The sequence below is a fragment of the Vanessa tameamea genome, chromosome 12 (assembly GCF_037043105.1).
Source record: "Vanessa tameamea isolate UH-Manoa-2023 chromosome 12, ilVanTame1 primary haplotype, whole genome shotgun sequence".
NCBI classification, from domain to species: domain Eukaryota; kingdom Metazoa; phylum Arthropoda; class Insecta; order Lepidoptera; family Nymphalidae; genus Vanessa; species Vanessa tameamea.
The window spans coordinates 2617384-2637143 of NC_087320.1; the positions used below are offsets into that span (position 1 = coordinate 2617384).

A 19760-nucleotide genomic window follows, 5' to 3' on the forward strand; every position below is an offset into this window, starting at 1 on the left:
GGGGTTTATTCAATGAGAAACAGCGACTTGTTCGCAGTGGCGGGCGCGTAGCTTACGAGGTCAGCGCCCTGGCCCAGGACTAATTTGGGGAAGATCGACGACTCGCGTCGTCGCGGCTTTGTCTGCGTCCAACGCACCCGCACCAATCTCATCATTGCTCGAAACACCTATGTTGGTTTTTAAAATATTGTTCATTTTATGTTTAATCAAAAATAATTGCTAGATATTCATACGATTTTCAAAGATGTTATTGTTAACCGTTCTTATAAATATTATACACTAAGGATATATGTTGTATAGCTCTACGGTAATAAACATATTTCTCAACTTCCAGCTAAAGAGCATTTTAGTAAAAGTACGAGTCATTCGCAGTCATGAGTCATCATCGTCGCTCGTTCATATAATTTATGAAATTTCATTGGATTTAATCTCGTCTCTCGTTACATGTTAAATGTACTTATCTTCATGAGTGTGAGCTATTTGTTCTTTCACTAGTGATACGTAGTGTGCGAGTATCGGGCACGCTAGTTGGCGTATGTTTATCAGTTAGATGGCAGTGGCTTGTTTGTATTGGTGAGTGCGTGCGCGTGTGAACAGTGTGACGCGAATAAACGGCTGGCGAGCGGCACGGCGGCGGCGGTGGGCAGTGTGACCGCTGCTCGCTCTCTTACTTGGCTAGAGCTCAGTTTGTGTAATTACGCCGTGCGCGTCGGAGCTCGTTGACACGAGGCCGACACTTACGACTGTCGTACTTTAATATCTTTTTAATATCAGGTGCGATCCATGCATGCTTCTTATCTAGTCCGAAGATAGTGCAAAATACTGCGTCGTTCCGAGGAAACGTGTTGTGTTTTTTTTTGTGATTGTGAAGCGCCCGCGAGCGTAGTTTCAACGTGGCCATGGGATTGTGTTCTTGCACGAAGGTAATGGTTGTGCAGCTAACTATGTTTAAATTTATATCAGTGCATGCACCTCTCTTGTGACTTATTGAGTGGAGGCTGTGCGCTAGCTAGACGAGGCTGTTTGAAGGCCGCCGCCCCGACCTTGATGCCAGAAGGTCAATGTCCTTGCTTGCTTGTTTAGAACTTTCATGCAATTTGTCGTATTCATCTACTAATAATAAACAAAATCAGTATTTTGTTCTGTACTTGAAAAGTGAGAATATCTTCTTAAAGTTTGTTTTATAATATAAAACAATATTTTTAAGGATATTTAGAACAACAATTACATTCTTCTTGTGCAATGACGTGTCGATGACGCTTACGCGTACTTTACTGTTTTTTTATCATTTCTGTAACCAACTAAGGTTATTTATTAGTCATTTGTCATGACGATATTACGTTTCATTGACTAGAGTTATGGAGCACCATTAAAGTATTTGTATAATTTATATTTATTTTATTATTTTTGAATCTTTATTGTTGCAACTAATCGTCCTTTTAGAGTTATGTTATCCTGAATTTGGAATTAAGTTGGTTGTAGATCTTTAACCCAATATTTGTTAAAGAACAGAAACCAATCTGTTTTCAAGTTTTATTACTATTGTTTATTTTTTTTCGCTGTGATCATTAAGTGTTAAAACAACGAGAGTTGTGTTTTAATCAGCGCCGCTGAAAGAGAGAGCGATATATGAAACGGCAGGTTCGACTACAGCTGCGTGCGTGTGCACACAATCAGCTGACGCTTTGGCGGCCATCTTGCCGAGCGTGTTCCATTGTCGGAGCGTCATTGTGCATGTCTGTGACGCAGTCTTCCAAATGCTATGTCATTGTCCTTCTCGTCCTGTTGTAGTGCTTTGTTACATTATTGTGCAAACCTGTTGCAGGCTAGCGCTTTACGAATTCACTTCCACGTTGTGAAACCACACGGAAGGTTCGATCGAGACCCTGGCTCGTCTATTTTAGGTGTGTTATGTTTCCGCTTTGATGTACATGTTATTGAAAACGTGATTGCTAATTTATTTGGTACCTTGGCAGGTTTTTTTTTTATAGAATTCATGGTAAGAAATAATTTAATTGACCTCGTTCGACATTGTGGAATTTCCGTATGTAGTGTGTTTGTGGTTTGTTTTTGTTTGGTCACTTCGTGACGTGACGTATTCAAACATATGTACATATATACTTATTTATTCTAATTCTGTAATAGTTATTTGTTAGTATAATTAGGAAGTTGTTTGCTTAATTTATTTAAAGAGCGTTGAATTCTTTTTGAAACGGTATAAAAGATAAATAGTAAAAATGTAGCACATCCTTTAAAACTGTTCACGTTACTGAGGGGTTTATCTGGTCTGCTCGATTTTTTCAAGATACCGTTATTGTTACCGTTGCGTTAGTTGTCGGACCTGTATTTTGTCTCGGACGCTTTAAATTTGATCAATTGAGTGAATGATAAGATTCATGAGTGAAGTGTTACAGTATTTACGTGCCCTAGATTTATATTATTGAATATTGAAAGTTAAAAACCCCTACTTTATTTAATAGTTATATTCACAATGTTTTTCTCGTTGTTTGTCCCTTGTTTTGAATGATTTTATGATCATATATTTTTTATGGTTAATATTTATAAAAAATGTGGTATTTCTTTTTTTAAAAAAAATAGATGACGATACTAATTATATTTTTTTTAATATTCATTATTAACGGGGATGGTCGGAATCAATAAAAGTTTATAATGTTTTCCTAGTTATATTTTTTTAAAGACTGCATTTTTTCTATTCTAAACTATCGATTAACGCTAAAGATATTTCAAGTGTTAAAGATTACAACACATGTGCTATGCAGGAGAGCAATGTTTTTATACTGCGGCGTGTGGTGCGCTTTTACTGTGATAACTTAAATGAAACGTTAAAAAAAAAACTGGTATGTCAAACATTTGTTCTCTCGAAAATTTTGAATTTATGAAGTTAATCTGTGTTATTGATTGTGAAATATTGTAATTGGATATTAAGATGCTACCATAACCCATTTAAGTACTTGTAGAAGAAAGTATATAATAATCATTAAAACAATTTACTTAATGCAGTGCTGATGTAAGATTTATTTTTCTAAATAATAAGATTACGCACTATCTTCAAAATTAGCAAATTACAGAGGCACTGTTAGTGCAGCCCGAACCGGGTCGTGCTCGAATTGCGTAGCGAACACTCGGCAAGTAGGTCAGCAGGGCGCGGCGCACACCGACGTCGCCGCGTGTACCACGAGCCCGAGACCACACAGACATACCAGAGATATAGATAGGTCACCGTCCACAATACTATCGTAGATATATAGCTTGAAATAAACTATTTCGCCGGCGTCCTTTCGACGATTGAATGTGATCTTCCTCATATGCGGTTTCTATATTACCATTTGAATAATATTTTGAATTTAATACAATCACTTAATATTCGATAGATTTCTACTTGCACACCATGAAGTGAGTGTGTCTGTATATAGTCAGTATATAGGCTAAAAAGAAATAATTAAGAACTATTATCTTATTTGACGTAATTAGATTGAAACCTGCAACTTACTAGGTAGCCAGTACATTTTCTGTGAGCATTTTTATTTTCTATGATAAAATTGCTGTCGTAAGTAATTTAGTTTCAAGTATTCAAAAAATAATAAACGATTTCTATTATTAAACAATTCGCAAGCCTAATACAGTTAAGTTTTTTGTGTAGATTAATTTTGCAAGTAAATAATTGTTGCAATCGTTAATCGTCGGACACCTTGACACAGTTGTTTCACATCAATGTTACAACAAAATTTACAATTTTATAGACAATTTAATGTATAATATAATACTAACTTATAGCATAAAGTTCGATTGTACAAATACATTAATTAACTACTGTTTAAGTTATTATTACGATATATATTTTGAACATTTGTGGCAACTCTACTGTTCCTCAGTGGTCGACCCTGGCCTGAATTAGTCGTATCAACGTATAAAACCACTTGTTGATACTTCGAATGCGTTACGTGGGATCGCACCATGAGATACGAATTCAGTAGATAATAAACAATTTTATAGTTGACACCGTGATGTTTTGCTTGTAAAATGAAATAACAGACAATCATTTTGATATCTAACTCTCAAACAAGTCGAATTGCGTTGTTAAATATTTATTAGCATATACATATAACTGCGCTTTCACGCTATTTTTAAAGTGAAGCGTAGACAAGAAGAGTTTGAAATGCGTATTCATAAGGCGCATGCCGCGTCATATAACGTGGACTTCGAGCCGAGCTATGGACACGTGTAGCGTTAGTCGTGACGCATTGCATGCGCGGGCGTCGTTCAGAGTATGGAAAGAACTACGTGCACCCCTACGATCTGTTCAGGCCGGTCGATGACTTACCCGACTGCGGAGTGCTGGCCACCGGTGTAACGACCTCGCTCGATACTCACCATCACTTTCGTTAATATCACGATACTAATAATTAGTGCACGCTCAGTGCTCCTTTCTTCTCGAATATAGAAAAAATATATTTAGAAAACTCTTTCAGTATCGTCATACCAATGTCTTTTAGTTGCTAGTTTTACGTTTAGTATCATGTCGCAATATCATTAATTGAATCGGAGTTATGTATTTGATTTATTTATTGAACTAAAAATTACTATACCTTAAAACTATAATAAAACTATTGTTAATGTCCGAAAATATAAATCTTAGTGCGTTTATAATTGTTAATATGTGTGAATAAATAAAATATAAAACTTCGGAAACAATTAGATTTTTTTTCTAGTATAGATTCGCAAGATGTACATTATGTGTAATGCATAATGCTTCTTTGAGTTTATTTTTTACCTTAATAAAGTGGTTATAAGAAAGGCAATATTCGAAGGCGAGTTTATGGTCGGATGAAGTTTTATCACAGCTGCTAGTTGGTGGAAGTTGCCAGAGGACCTTGACGCGGGGCGCGCGGCGCGTTCGCGGGCTCGTTCCACTTTGGCCGTAGCTCTCTCTTGTTATGCAAACCTGTCGTTATGCATATTATGTTTTGCCTCTACGAAATCGCTCGTTGTTTAGATACCACTTTCTATATGCGTGCGCAGTATGTGTCATACTTGTTTATTTCTTTGAATTTAAAAATTATTATTATTGCTATAATTAATGGGTGGTGCGAATATGCAATTTAACGACGAATTAAAAGTAATTACTTGTTCCAGGGCCCTTTACGATCCTGACACAGAAAGAAGTAGCAGCTCGACGGCTAAAAGAGCCGCTGACCGCATACACTGCGAGCCAGAAATATCTACGCCTGAATTATAACGTCTCCAAGTGCATTGTACTGTGATTACTGTGAACTTTGTGTTAAAAACAAGTGCAATATACTGATAGTGCAATCGTACTCTTGACTTTTGTTATCGTTAAAAGTGAAATTACCGTGGAACTATGGAGCGAGAGTCGAATCCCATGGAGGCTCTGTGCCGTTCAGGCTGCGGGTTTTACGGAAATCCCTCTACAGACGGACTATGTTCAGTTTGCTTTAAGGTAAATTTAATTTTTTTCATACTAACTCACATACAACTCGCTCTTTTTTCAAACGAGAACAACGTGTAGCCTATTCCAATCGAAGAAAAAATAAAGCTAAACAAACCTTAGATTTACGTATTCCATACAATTTACTAATAGCTCGGCTATATTGAAAACTATTAATAGTTCTTGATTAATATACCTTTATTTGAAATATAAAAATTTTCCTATATCCAATTTAATTTTACTCCCAAAGCTCTGATAACAGCTTTGTCTATGTTCAAAACGTGTTCACAAGTGCTTTAGCTACTTACATTGGGATCAGAGTAATGTATGTGATGTTGTCCAATATTTATTTATTTATATTTAAAACGTAATTTTTTCGCAAATCTGTAATGAATATTACAGATTATTTAAGATCTCTGTTGTTTATAAAGCTTGTGATCTTTTGTGGTTGGAATAGGCTATAGAAATATATTAACAAGTAAAATATATTCTGAAAACGTTGGTAAGTACAATATAACTGTGTATTCCTTGGTGATCAGTGGAATTTTCGAATTGATTATAAAGACAACAATTCAAGTAGCATAACATTGAAGATATATAGATATATGTATTCTTAAAAAATACGACTCCTTAATTTTATTATTTCTCTTCAAGTTTAAAATGTGTTCAAAGTGAAAAGTAAATTTACTCCCAACTAAATGATATATATTTGATCATCAATTAAACTTAGATAAATGTATTTAATACGCCCACATAATTGGCTTGATTCTTTAATGTTTTGTTTTTTGAGGTCAATAACCTAATATTTGAAAATCTTTTTTTGTTGGCAATGATTTGGTTGTATTTAGTGAGCTTGTGACTTCAAATGTACTATAAACTTCCAAAAATCTTATCTTTTTCGGAAGTAAGTTAATAACTTAGCGTATTTTTATACTTTGGGCTTTTCTGAGCTTTCCGGTTCAATGAAAAACTCCTTACTCAGTACGGTCCACACTTCTTTCTTCAATAGTTCTATATGGTTGGCAACTAAGTGATTGCCAATTTCAAATAAGAAAGAAAATTCAAAATTTTTGTTTCTAAATATAACTTTATTAAATTAAATACTGTCCGTTCTTGTCGATGACCCTTTGCCATCCTTGTGGCAGTGTAAAAATTCCACGTTCATAAAATTTCTGAACTTTGCTATCAAAAAACTGAATTAAATGTGATATAATATCATCAGCGTTATAAAAAATTTTCCATTTAAAGAGTTCTGCATAGAACGAAACAGATGGTAATCTGAAGGCGCAAGATCAGAGCTATACGGTGGATGTGATAAAACATCGCTACCCAGTTCCAATAATTATTGATGAGTGACCATAGACGTGGGGGGCTTTGCGTTATCATGGTGAAAACAACACCACTACAATTTGACAGTGCCGGCCGCTTTTCTTGAATTGCTTCGTTCAGTTTGGCGAGTTGTTGAGCATACACGTTTGAATTGATCGTTTGGTTTTGAGGCATGAGTTCAAAGTACAAAATTCCTTTATAATCCCACCAGACTGACAGCATAATCTTTTTTTTGATGAATCTTTACTTTTGATGCCGTTTGGGCTAGTTCACCTTGCATCATCCATCATCTCTTCTGATTAACGTTGTTCTGAACTATCCACTTTTCGTCGTCAGTAATTAGGTTTTTCAGAAATGGATTCATTTCGATGCTTTTCAGAAGCGAATCACAGATGCTAATGCGTTGCGTCAAATGAATTTCCTTAAGCAGGTGAGAGATCCATAAATCGAGTTTCTTGACATAACCTAGCATTTTTATTATCTTTTATGCATATATGCGATACATTAAGCTTCTCTGCATTGTTACGTGTTGTGCTATGAAGATCGGAATCAATAATGGCCTTGATATGGGTTTCATCGACTTCGACTGGACGGCCAGATCGTTGAGCATTTTTCAATGAAAAATCACCACAACGAAATCTGGCAAACCAATTTCGACACTGCTTTTTTTGACAAGGCTTCATTTCTATATTCGGCACAGAACTTCTTTTGTGCCTGCGATGCGTTCTTGCCTTTTCGGAAGTAATACAATTAAATATGTCTGAAGTGCACGTCCTGTTCTTCCATTTTTTAATTGGGATAAAACAAAACTTAAGCACTAATCGATATATTTTTTCCAAGTCCAAACAATACGACAAAAATTTAGGTTAGATGTTTTGACCACGTTAAGAAAATAAAAGAAAGTCTACCTGCCCACAAAATCGGCAATCACTCAGTTGCCAACCTAATAGTAATCATTTTTGCTTGTATTTAATTATGTATTCATTTACTAGGCATTATTTTACACGATATATCTGATGTAAGTTTTATGCATTAAACATTATTGTGTGTTTGTATAGTCAAAACGCATCTAGCTACCAGTAATTAATCTATAGTCACATCGTTAACCCTGTGATGGTTATAAGTACAATAATAATTTAGAACCTTGAGAGTGCTTATAAGATTTAATTATTGGAAATCCCTCTGTGAATAAAATTACGGGTAATGTTGGTATAAAATAAATGTAAAGTTATATACAGAATCTAGACACTAACGGATTCACCCCTAAATGTTATTACAATGATTGGTTAATCAATGTTGTTTTCTTATTTCGATAATCAAATCAATGCTGACATATATCATCGTATAACTAAACAACTGCTAAACGTCCATAATAAGTTACGGTTAGTTTTAAAAAGCCAGTGATCTGAGTAAATGTGCCTATCCTGTCGTAGTAGATAGGTAATTGCTGTAGTTCATACACTTGTGATAATAGCTTGTTGTGATTCTATACGTGCTGACTGCAGATTACGCAATTCAGTTCTAACTGCTGATTACAATTGGCAGCGTGATCGGTATTTAGTTTTGGATCTCACAGAGTGTTTATTGTAATGGTGATACACATTTCAGTGTCAGTGCGATCTGATTATCATGTACCTTTATGTAATTTTATATACATGTGCCGAAATGGCCCAGGGGTTAGAACGCGTCCATCTTAACCGATGATTTCGGGTTCAAACCCAGGCAAGCACCACTGAATTTCATGTGTTTAATTTGTGTATACATCTCGTGCTCGGCGATGAATACCAACATTTCCATGTTTTATTTTTAAAGACATTGCTAAAAAACCTTTTGTAAAAACAGTAGTATTTTTTATTTTATGCTAAAATTATATTTTCCTTACCCTAAACAACATAATTTCTGCTCCAATCTATTTTTATTTAAATTACATAATGTGATTTTCTTTTCATCGACAGAAAAGTCGGCCTCTTTCAGTATATGTAACGAGTATGTAATTTAAATGGAGTTCTATGATTTGCTAAAAACAATCGAGATAATTTAAGATAACACACCGCGATCATTTTTTAACCGATAGTTGCTAAATTCGTCATATTTTGCTATACCTAGTACAAAAAATTAGTTCATCAGTGGTAAAGAAATAGTTTGAGATGCTAAGGAATTAGCTTCTTTTCAGTGTAACGAATATGCATTACAGCCACGGAGTAAGTTATTATCCAAATCAGCCTCGGAACAAGTTTATGATACGATAGTCGATAACGTTGTTAAGTTTAAATAAAACAAATTATTTTGTCTGTTTTTCTAAAAAGTTTAAGAAGCTTTAATAAACTTGGTAGACTTTCTTAAATACTTTTTTAATATTTACAATTTCCTTTGATAAGTTTAATGTAGTAAGCTTAACCAAACAATGAATCTGACAGGTGATTATCCTATGGGCAACAAACATAAAGACATAGAACAAGTTATTACTAATAATTTATACCTTTATTATAAATACTGGGTCTTGAATTCGTATTTCGCCATTAGTAGCCGTAGTCGGTCATAACTTGTATATATAACCGGGCTTCAATACCGGGGTCCCAATAATAGAGATCATTTTTGATAATAATATTAACTAAAAAAAAGTGACATCTATTTCGTCACTGTCCCAGGACTTCTAATCTCTTCAATTTCGGCTTGGCGGTTGTTGAAAAGTTAAGTTATTCTTTTTGTATATTAACAGACTGAAATTATAAGTGAACACTCATTTGTGTTGTATATAAGGGTATTATTTCAAAAAGTAATAGCATTAGTATCCTACTAATAACATAATAAACATATACACTATACGCAAATTATTCTATTGTTAATCATTCAAATTTAAACTCAAAACTCATTAAGAATGTCGTCATGTATGGTCATTTAAATCTGTAAATCATGAGGAATACTTGAATAAAATACATTGGATTTAGATCGGGATAATACCATTAATTGTTTATTTCGTAATAAATAATTTGACAATAGCCACTAGTATGGACGTTGGCAGTGACGGTGTGAATCTTACATAACCCCTATTCAATATTTCAGTGCACTTCAAATAGCGCAGTTATTTTCCTTAACCTAAACGAATGAGAAAAATAAACGTGATGTCAAGTTTATTACGTAATTACATTTATTGAAATTGATATGAACAATAACTCATAAACAGATATTTCTAATTTTTCATTCTATCCTTTATTAATAACAATGCGTTTATTATACCGTCATTATAAGCCTGAAATCCACAGTGCACACCGCTATGTATTAATACGGAAGTTGACGAATGACATTCTTGCGTTGCGCGTGTTGACCGACGTACGACTGTGGGCGATGTCTCATATTCTTTAATACAAAGCGAAGTTTAGCTCATAAACGTAACACGTCCTAGTTGATATATTATCATTGAGTCAGTGAAATAAAAAAATAACCAATAGAGTTATTGGGAGTCGGTTTAGTATATATACCAAATATGCGGAGTAGTTGCTCGTAAATATTAAAATTTCCTTTTTAAAAGTTTTTATACAATGAAATGATATTATAACTTGACAGTTATTTGCTTGTCTTAAATTTCTTACAATTATAATATTCTAGAAAAACAATCAAGCTATTAAAGAAGGTTGTACAAGTCTATAAAATAATTACGTTTTTATTGGATTTTGTGTTGCACTTACGATCGCATGCTTACTACGGTTGGGCAGTTGCTGAATCTCATAAGTAAAATAATTTGAGAGAACTAGGTATTGCTATCCCCTCTCTACCCAAACGTTAGAAAGAGACAACAAATGGTATAAAAGAATCAGCAGTAACATCTAATAAACCAAATGACGTACGTATAAATCGTCAAACTACTTTCACACTCAGTTTAAGTAACTAAAGTTTGGCGTCGTATTTAAATTTGGCCCACGTTTGAAAATTGATTCTGATGTAGATGCCTACTAACGTCACCATAACCGTTTCCTCATTGAATTAATGAGATTGCGCAGCGGAGCTGTAAACTAACTAAAGATAAATAGAAGATTAATGTGCGTGTAGTGAAAAACGAATGTGAATACGTCTCTTAAAGTAACGAACTCGAACTAACAGACAGTAGTTCGAGTGAACTAACATAGAGTAGTTCAAGTGTCTTTATATAAATACTTAAAAATATTACCTTAAATTAATACACGAAGTATTTATATTTTAAATGTTTTGTTTTGGTCATGTTCTTTGAGGTCGTTGAAATCTAAATATAAAAAGGTCGATTTTGTTCGTTTGTGTCCGGCTTACTGCAAAAAAGTCTTTATCGATTAATTCAAAACTTTGACATCATATCATAGTTTCTAGATAGATATGTAAAGTTCCATGTTAAGTCAAGTTGTTCCAAGTACGTCCGTCGTATATTTTGTCATTATTAGGAGATATAATTGCTAGCCATATACATGATAGACCTAGAGGTCCGAAAATCCACAACAGCGCGATTCTAAAGCATTTTCTGCCTCGCACAACCACTCTGTGGAACCAGCTTTCATTGGAGGTTTTTCAGAACCGATACGACTTGGGAACCTTCAAGAAAATAACGTACACACGTACGTTTCTTAAAGGCCGGCAACCATCTGCAGGCCCGCGATGTTGCATAATATGTCCATGGGCGGTGGTAGTCACTTTCCATCAGGTTAGTCTCCTGCTCGTTAGCCACATGTAACATAAAAAGAAATAAAAATGGTACGAGCATTTTTAGAATAGAAATAACAGAAAGGTGCCCAATGGTTATTAATAAGTTATATTTATTATGTAGCAATTGTTAAATAAAAAAAAAACTTTAATTTCTGTTTTCTCCCCGTGCCAAGAAATCGGGGCCAAATTGTCTCGACTTTGATTTTGGGTGAATGCATATTTGAATATTATTATTATAGAGTATTGTTAAAAATATGTTTATCGTTGTATTCCAGATATCTATGATATTAATTTAATCTATACATCTACATAATCGATTGCTCCAAATTTTCAGGAAGCGTTAAAAAAGAAGCAGCAGCCGCCAGCGACGACGCCGTCAGCAGTGTCGACGTCGTTCGTGGCCGCGCCCACGCCGCTCGCGGCCGCCGCGCCCACCGTGCCCGCTCTGCCCGCGCAGCCGCAGCAACACACAGACGTGAGGCCTTATTTACATATTTATTTGTACTACACCACAAGTTGCACAACGTTACAATTACAACTATGTCTTATATTTAGTAAATACTGTTTGGTTCACTTTTGAATCTAAATCATTTTAGTCTAAGTGAGTCATTCTTTATACCGTATGTGCTGATTTTGAGCCGAGAGTTAACTATTTAATCAAACAGTAATATTTGAAACACTTACAGTTTTTTACTTATAGAAACTTTCAAGATTCTTCAAATTCAAATTTGTCTATAAAATAAATAAATGAAACGCGTTGAATACATTTGCTAAATCACTAAAACTCTAAAGTATTCGATCGAGCAATGCGCGGAATCATCAGACGTATCCTTAGACAGATATTGTATATCATGTCACGCTTAACTGCTAAAGTTACCCGTGTCTCAATCAGCATCATTACAAATAATAAATAAGTACCATCCATGGACCGTGGCCATTGCATTGACATGTCATCGTGTCATCTGACATTGAGAGCACACGAGACGCGCCTATTTTAGTCGTAATGCAGGTCCATATATATTTAAATTAACAAACATGTGGGAATGAGTTCGCTGAGTAACATAATACGACCAGCGTTGTTGAGCTCATAAATTAATAAAATAAATCATTCTTCATCATCACTCTTATTTGAAGTTAATTTCTTGAACAGCTTATATAGATAAAATAGTACACATTTGCTATACAGAAGAGTTATACAATGATTAAAATTATATAGAGTAACAAGTAGACATAAATATAAGTTATGAATAGCTTGAATTATAACTTGACGCTTTGCACTCGTGGAGGCACTTAATACTCCCATCCTCCCCGTCGTAATGTGTTAGAAGTGGAAAATAAATATTTCTAATATTTAACCAATCAGAGTGAAATGGCAAAATGTGAAAAATGTATAATATAAAAATAAGTTAAAATTAGAAATGCGTTAGTGAATAAAATAGCAATTAATTTTGCTCGTGTGTGTCTTTGTGACCCATTTCCTGAGTGTTGGTATGATTTGAGGTGATTCACGCTACGCGGGAAACAATTCTCTTGTGTACGACTCATTTGTGTGAACATATCATTGTCTTTAATGTATTATTTGAGCAAGATATAAATACTCTGCTGTCATACAATTTATGAGAAAACGTATTCAAAGAAGTTTATTAATCCTTATACCGACAACTACACCGAAACAAAAGACGAATAACATTTTCGTATTTACAGATGTTTGTAGCCTCAATAGATCCGTCTATTGATCTCAGGGAAGAGTTTATGAGGAGGCGTTCCAAATGTGTATGCGATATGAATTCGCTTAATAAATTTTATCACAAAGAGTAGAAAAATATTAAACTTAATTCTGTTCGTAAAACAAATATTATACGTTCGAATTAGATTTAATAATGACACTGATAAAGTATATAATTAAAGATAATGCTATTAATGTTATCACATGATTGCAAATATTTATTAAGCGATCTGAATTTTGTATATGGTGCTGGCGTACTTGGTTGATGGTCGAATGGCATCACAGGTAAGATTTTTGTCCGCTATTCTTATCTTATATAAGAAAATATATATATATATATATATATATATTTATAGCACAATTTTTACACAAAGGAAGAATTAGAAATATAATTAATATGTTATTGAAGCCAAGTGTTCTCGAGATTTAACAACTTTAAGTAATAAATAAGCTTATATAATAAATAAGACTAATTATTATACAAATATCAGGAAACATCGGGTAATAGAACATCTGTCTAGCTCTGCGTATTACTACTTACAATGAATGATCGTAATTGAAAAGTATAGAACATTCTTTGGCAAACGAGTCTGTATGATTTCATAAGACAACGCCTCCTTGGTGGTTTCTATCAGGTGTGCAACACAAGGTCCTTATAAATTTGCAATTAGAGCCAAATGCATATAACGCACTCTTATGTAACTAATATGGCGACCTTGTCGAGCGGTCGTTGGTTGAATATTCAACGCAGCAGCACTACACAATATACATGTATTAATTAGCCAGATGCTCCCGCACATTACAATTCTCACTTAGTAACGATGTTCCCAACAGTTTACAATACCAGACAACAAACTGGTTTCTTACATGGATACGGGCGTTTTTGGTTCACTACTGAGACCTTTCTGCGACGTAGTGAGCATTTGAGAGCGAGTGAGATATGCGGAAGGATATGAAGGATATGTTGTCCGTAAAGTGTGTACACGATACAGACTGATAGGATTCTATGAACCAATGTTCAGTGTTCACATTATCGATGTAATAAACGAGAAAGTTCGAACTTGCATTGAATGTTGGCGGTACCGGATTGTAGGGTGACAGGCATGTGTACACTTTATGCAATAAATAAACCGATACTGGCACTCGATAAACTGACAGATGGCTTTTAAATAAATATTTGTCATACAAACATTTTATAAAGTCAAGCTTGTCAAAAATAAATATATATTTTTTGAAGATCATTTTAAAATATCAAAGAAAATAAAAATGTAAATGTTATTATCATTTCCGATAAATAAAATTATAAATATGCTGGACATTCATACCCAATATTATGTATTATAGTCCGGTAAAGTGTATTGACGAAGTTGCCATGCAGATTTTAGATTTGATACATGCCGCAATAAAGTAGTAAAATTATATTTATTGCAGTGAAAATGTTAATAAAGTAATAAATAATGGAAAGTGACCCTAATAAAAAAGAATCAAAGGGGAAGAGAATTTTGAAAAAAGCTATTCGACGAAATAGTAAATCTAGTAACAACAGCCAAAACTCCGCCCTGAGCCAGGGTAGCGGCGCGACTCGGTCGAAAAGTTTCGAAAATAAACGCCTGGCCCTCGAGATAAATGACAGCACGCCGCTGCCAACGCCGGACGGAACTGAAAGAGCCGAGCACGGTCACAATAGTCCCAGGCTAAACATAGACGAGCCGCAGCAAGTTCACAAGGATGATGACGGCGGAATGAGATCGAAGAAGACTGTAGATATCAACGAAGGTCACAACACGGTGTACGAGGAAACACCTGCGGCCAATTCCACTAATGCAAAGAACATATCGAATCTTTCCGTAGTAGATGCTAGTAAACGAAACCTTAAACGGGTTGGTTGAATATTCCCCGGTACTCATTCGATAGTTGGGGCGATGTTAATGTATGCAATGAACGAAAGAGCGATCACTTACGTCGCACTGCAATTGTTTTCAGAAATTGGAAGAAGACAGTGGGGCCGGCACGAGCGGCGCCAGCACTGGCGCCTCGGACACCGACGCCGACGACAAGGATCCCAGCAAGGATAAAAAGAAAAAGAACAGATGCGCCGTTTGCCGCAAGAAGGTTGGCCTCACAGGTAATTGCACCGACTCATTTATCTGGCTATAGTTTAACTTTTAATGGAAATAAGTTATATATTTGCATTCTCTTTTAAATCGGAAACAAATTGGAATGCACTCTTGCAACTAATGATTATTTTTTATAAAATATGAGCATGAGGGTTTTTTTAGCCTAGTTTATAAATAAATATTGTTATCCTGCCTAGATGCGCGTCCTAATGGATCTTGTTAGTGCACCTGTGTTTACTCAAACGCTCGTGTAATGTAGTAGTTGGCCGAGAGTTACCTTGAGATTGGGCTGCCGTGACCGAAATTACATCACGAAAGCATTATTGTTCCTTTGAAAACTAAATGATGGGTACATATAAGAGACCGCGTTACAAAAAAATCCGCGTAGTTAACGAGATTAACTCATTATTTTGTATTGATATCATTATTTATTTAATTAAAACGCGACGCAAGTAACATTGCAATTTATAGTTATTAATAGTTTTATTTTGCATGTATCCTGAATTACATAAAGTACACCTAATACCAGTAGGATTTAGCTGTGGATTGATTGATTTTGATAGAGTGATTAGCAGTAGATTTGACTTTTATTATGTCTATTGAATTGGTTTATAATGTCGCATTTTTACTGAACGTACGTGTTATAATAAAATATAATAATATTGAAACATTTTAAATCTCTCACTCCGCAATGGGTTTTACTAGTCTATTCACTGTGTATTTATGTCGCATCAATACCGAAATTATATTCCTTTTATTATTTATATTGTATTGGCTGTCGCCGGTGGCATCGCTCGGGTTTTGGGGTTTGATCGTCAGGTACAAGCATAAAAGTAGCCGATGTCTTTTCTTGAAATTCAAGCTTGCTTCATACCAAATTTCATTAAATTCAATTTGAGTGGCTTGGCCGTGAAACAACTACAGACAGGTAGACTGACAGACAGGCAGACAGAGTCACTTTCGAGTTTATAATATTAGTATAGATTAAAGTAATTCCACCTGCAGTCGCTATCAATCAATCATAATAAATTGTGAATAATTCATAAAAAATATGTTTTCACGTGTTTACGTGCATATAACGTGCTATAAAAGTATCGACGAGAACATGATATGAAGTGAGTGTACGACCGCGCGGTGCCTGTGCAGGGTTCGAGTGCCGCTGCGGGGGGCTGTTCTGCGCCGTGCACCGGTACAGCGACAAGCACGAGTGCTCGTTCGACTACCGGGAGCTGGGCGCGCAGGAGATCCGCCGCAACAACCCCGTCGTGGTGTCGCAGAAGATACACAAGATATGAGCCGCCGCCCCGCCCGCCCCGCCCGCCTCCGCCGCCGATCGACCGACACTTTACTTTATCATTTCTACAATTTATTTTTGAAACGGGAAATATGTAAACGTGTCGCGGTCGTCGAGCGCCGGCGGCCCCTCACATACTTCGATTTACTCTGTATGAACTCCGGATCGAGCCTGCGAGTCGCCGGCGGCGCCGACTGCCGCGGGCGGAGGCGGGGGCTCGATCCGTTTTATGTTTAGATTAATTTGTGGTGAGAACTTTGCTTTTAAAGGAGATTGGGCAATTGTAGCTCCGCGTGGCGCCGGTAGATGAACGCGAAGGATGCGGCTCCCGAAGCGGTGGCGAGTAGAGGCTAGTTTTATTTTGAACGTTCCATAGTTAGGGCATCTTGTATAAATACTAGTTTTAACTGAATCTTTTAAATCTTATTTACAAAAAAAAACTTTTCTTAAATAATGTTTATAATATCATATAATAAATAAAATTGATTTTCACCTAACGAGTTTAATGTCTTATTCTTATCAACACTACTTTCATACATCTCAGAAGTTCATTCGACATCACGAGCGTCACCTGCGGCGTCGACGGGACAGGACTAGATGCAATTTGCTCAATCTCGTTTTATTAAATTTGTAGATAATGTTCGTTTTTTGGGTAGGAATTTCATGATTAATTTTTGATATAATAAGTAGAGTTCTGAATATGTCCATTCACCTCCATTGTAAATATTAGATATAATTAATTATAGAAACAAATCCTATATATTGTAAAAAAGTAAAACTCCAAAAAAAGCTACATTGTTACGATTCCAACGGAGAGCGTAGCGCGCTTCACAATATCGAGATAACAATCGTAAGCTGACGCTCAACGAGTGGGAGTGGCTCGTCCCTCCGTGTTATATTTGCCTAGTTGTAAATTGTACAGATGTTACGCTGCTCATTTGACTCGTGCGGCGCTCGCGCACACTCTGGACATACGAGTACATCCTCTTCAAATTGTTAGTACTTTCGTTTCGGTTTGGGAAATCGTCGCTTTTCTGTCTAACATTCGGCGTAAGTGACCTAGAGTTAGCGAGACTGGTGTGTGTCGGCACGCGGCGGGCCCTGCGGCGCGACGCGACTGGCGCGCGCGAGTCGCGTCGCGTCGCGTCGCGTCGCAGCGACCGTCCGTTCCGCTCTTTGTGTGAAAATTTAAAGTAAGCGATAGTTATACATTTATAAGTAGTGGACACTTTATATTATTACACATTATATAAGTAGGAAAGAATTATTTAGCTTTTTCTTTTAATCACAATATTATTCAAAATTGTAAGTTGTATTATGTAACTCGTTCATTTTAGTGGTGATTTTAAAAAGATAATACCTTGTACTGCTACGGTCGTCGTCCACGGTAGACTAACTGATTGGTTGGACTTAATTATTTAATGACTTTTGTTGTATATTTTGTTAGGTCATTGATTAATTTTTGTCTTTTTGCTTGAACATAATCAGATAAAGATGATGTTAATAATGAATGATTTTTTCTTCTATCTTGCTGTTTTAATTTAGTTATTCTTCTATTAAAGTCATTAAATTTCCAGGAACATAACACTTGTTTTCTTATTTAACCATCTCTATTCATTCGTCGTATGGAACCCAACATAAAATATTGTTTTATGTTCGTCCGTTCTTAATCTTATTTACAATAAATATTATTATTTTAAAACCGAAATAATTATAACCTAGTCACCAGTCGCTATTTTAACCGCCGAGAACTACTCCGAAAAATTATACAATGAATAATTTATGGCTGGCATGGGCAATGGGTAGCATATAAAACCTTAAAAAGGAACAATTTCAGGACCTTTGAATAGATCTTTTCAATTATACTAAATTAAAAAATAAAAATTAACTAATTATGTTGAATGTATCAAATTGTTTATAATAAATAAACACAGGAACAAAATATGGTAGATAGGCCGTAATTAACCTTAATTTACATACACTTAAATTTCAACTTAAATTTTGATATAATTTAGTTTGAGGTAAAAAAAATGCCGTTTTTAAATGAAAATTAATGTTTCATATGTGATATGCTCACTTGAATTGACCGAAAAATTGTAATTACTTATTATTGAAAATGGTCGTGCAACCGTGTTAATGATGCTGTTGAGCATTATTACAATATTTTGAAACTAGCTATGCTATAAACTACTTTAGTTGCAACTAATAATGTATTCGCATAAATCTGGAAACGGAATATTTCGTCCAAATTTTCTGGTTCTGTTTTGGTTATGATGTTTAAAAATATTTCTCCTTCAAATTACTATTTTGACAAATAATGTAATGGTAGTTGATGGCAATACTTTGAAAATTGCTATCAAGTTCGATACTGGCCGCTAGAGTTTTTGACGTCTCCACTCCTTACACTTATTTTGAGACAAGCTTTCAATTTTTTGGAGTATTATTGACAAGAATACTGGTAACTCTTTAAAAACTTTTTAAATGTTCTATTTGTTGTATTAACGTACAGTTTAAAACAATACGGAGGTAAAACGATTACAAAGTTAAGAAAAACAATATTCATTCCCAAAATTGTTTATTATCTGTATACAAAATGAAAATCAGATTCTGGATTAGCACATTATCCTGTGTTATTTTTATTTATTTCAACTATTGACATAGAAAATAATATGTACCTAAATGTCTTTTTTAGACCATATTTTATTTTAATAAGAACTGCAACACATTTTACTTAGTTGATATTTTAATAAACCTATATGTTTAAAGTTACGCAGAAAAATACCTTTAAAAGCAAATTTATCTAAACACTACGAATCGCATTACTTACATCTCTGCCTACATATTACATTCAGATATATCTCAATAAAAACTTAAAAGACATTAAAACGGCCAAAAATAAGTCTTACAAAATTAATACTCCAATCAATAAACATTACCATCCTTATAAAAGTAATTTTCTCATTAGTTGTTTTTTTAATTAAACCGTTAATTTGTAAATACCGTTAAATTATAAACTATCCTGCGAGATTGTAAATTGTCAAAACATGTGAATATCCCTTCTGGAGAGATAGCATCAATTTACCAATGGGATATCGCTACTCTGAAATCTCAAGTTTCAGTGGACTAGTGAAGTGTCCCTTGTACTATCGTATGATGATT

General features: G+C 34.9%; 1 protein-coding gene and 1 long non-coding RNA gene across 6 annotated transcripts in view; both read left to right on the forward strand.

Moving 5' to 3' along the window:
* Positions 1-18186, forward strand: part of Drn (doctor no) — a 22785-nt gene extending 4599 nt beyond the window's left edge. For 2 of the 5 annotated variants that reach the window (XM_026629851.2, XM_064216485.1), the window contains 4 exons: positions 5155-5479; positions 11799-11939; positions 15174-15315; positions 16454-18186. In XM_026629851.2, coding sequence (XP_026485636.1) covers positions 5381-5479; positions 11799-11939; positions 15174-15315; positions 16454-16602 — 531 coding nt within the window. In that variant the 5' untranslated portion in view covers positions 5155-5380 and the 3' untranslated portion in view covers positions 16603-18186. Of the gene's footprint in view, positions 1-596; positions 924-1035; positions 1058-1745; positions 1905-5154; positions 5480-11798; positions 11940-15173; positions 15316-16453 lie in introns of those variants that run through there. The other 3 variants (XM_026629852.2, XM_026629854.2, XM_026629853.2) reach the window with 3 other exon arrangements.
* LOC135193526 (uncharacterized) overlaps positions 1-19760 on the forward strand; it is a 199132-nt gene that overhangs the window by 163453 nt on the left and 15919 nt on the right. The gene's annotated exons all lie outside the window — the stretch shown is intronic.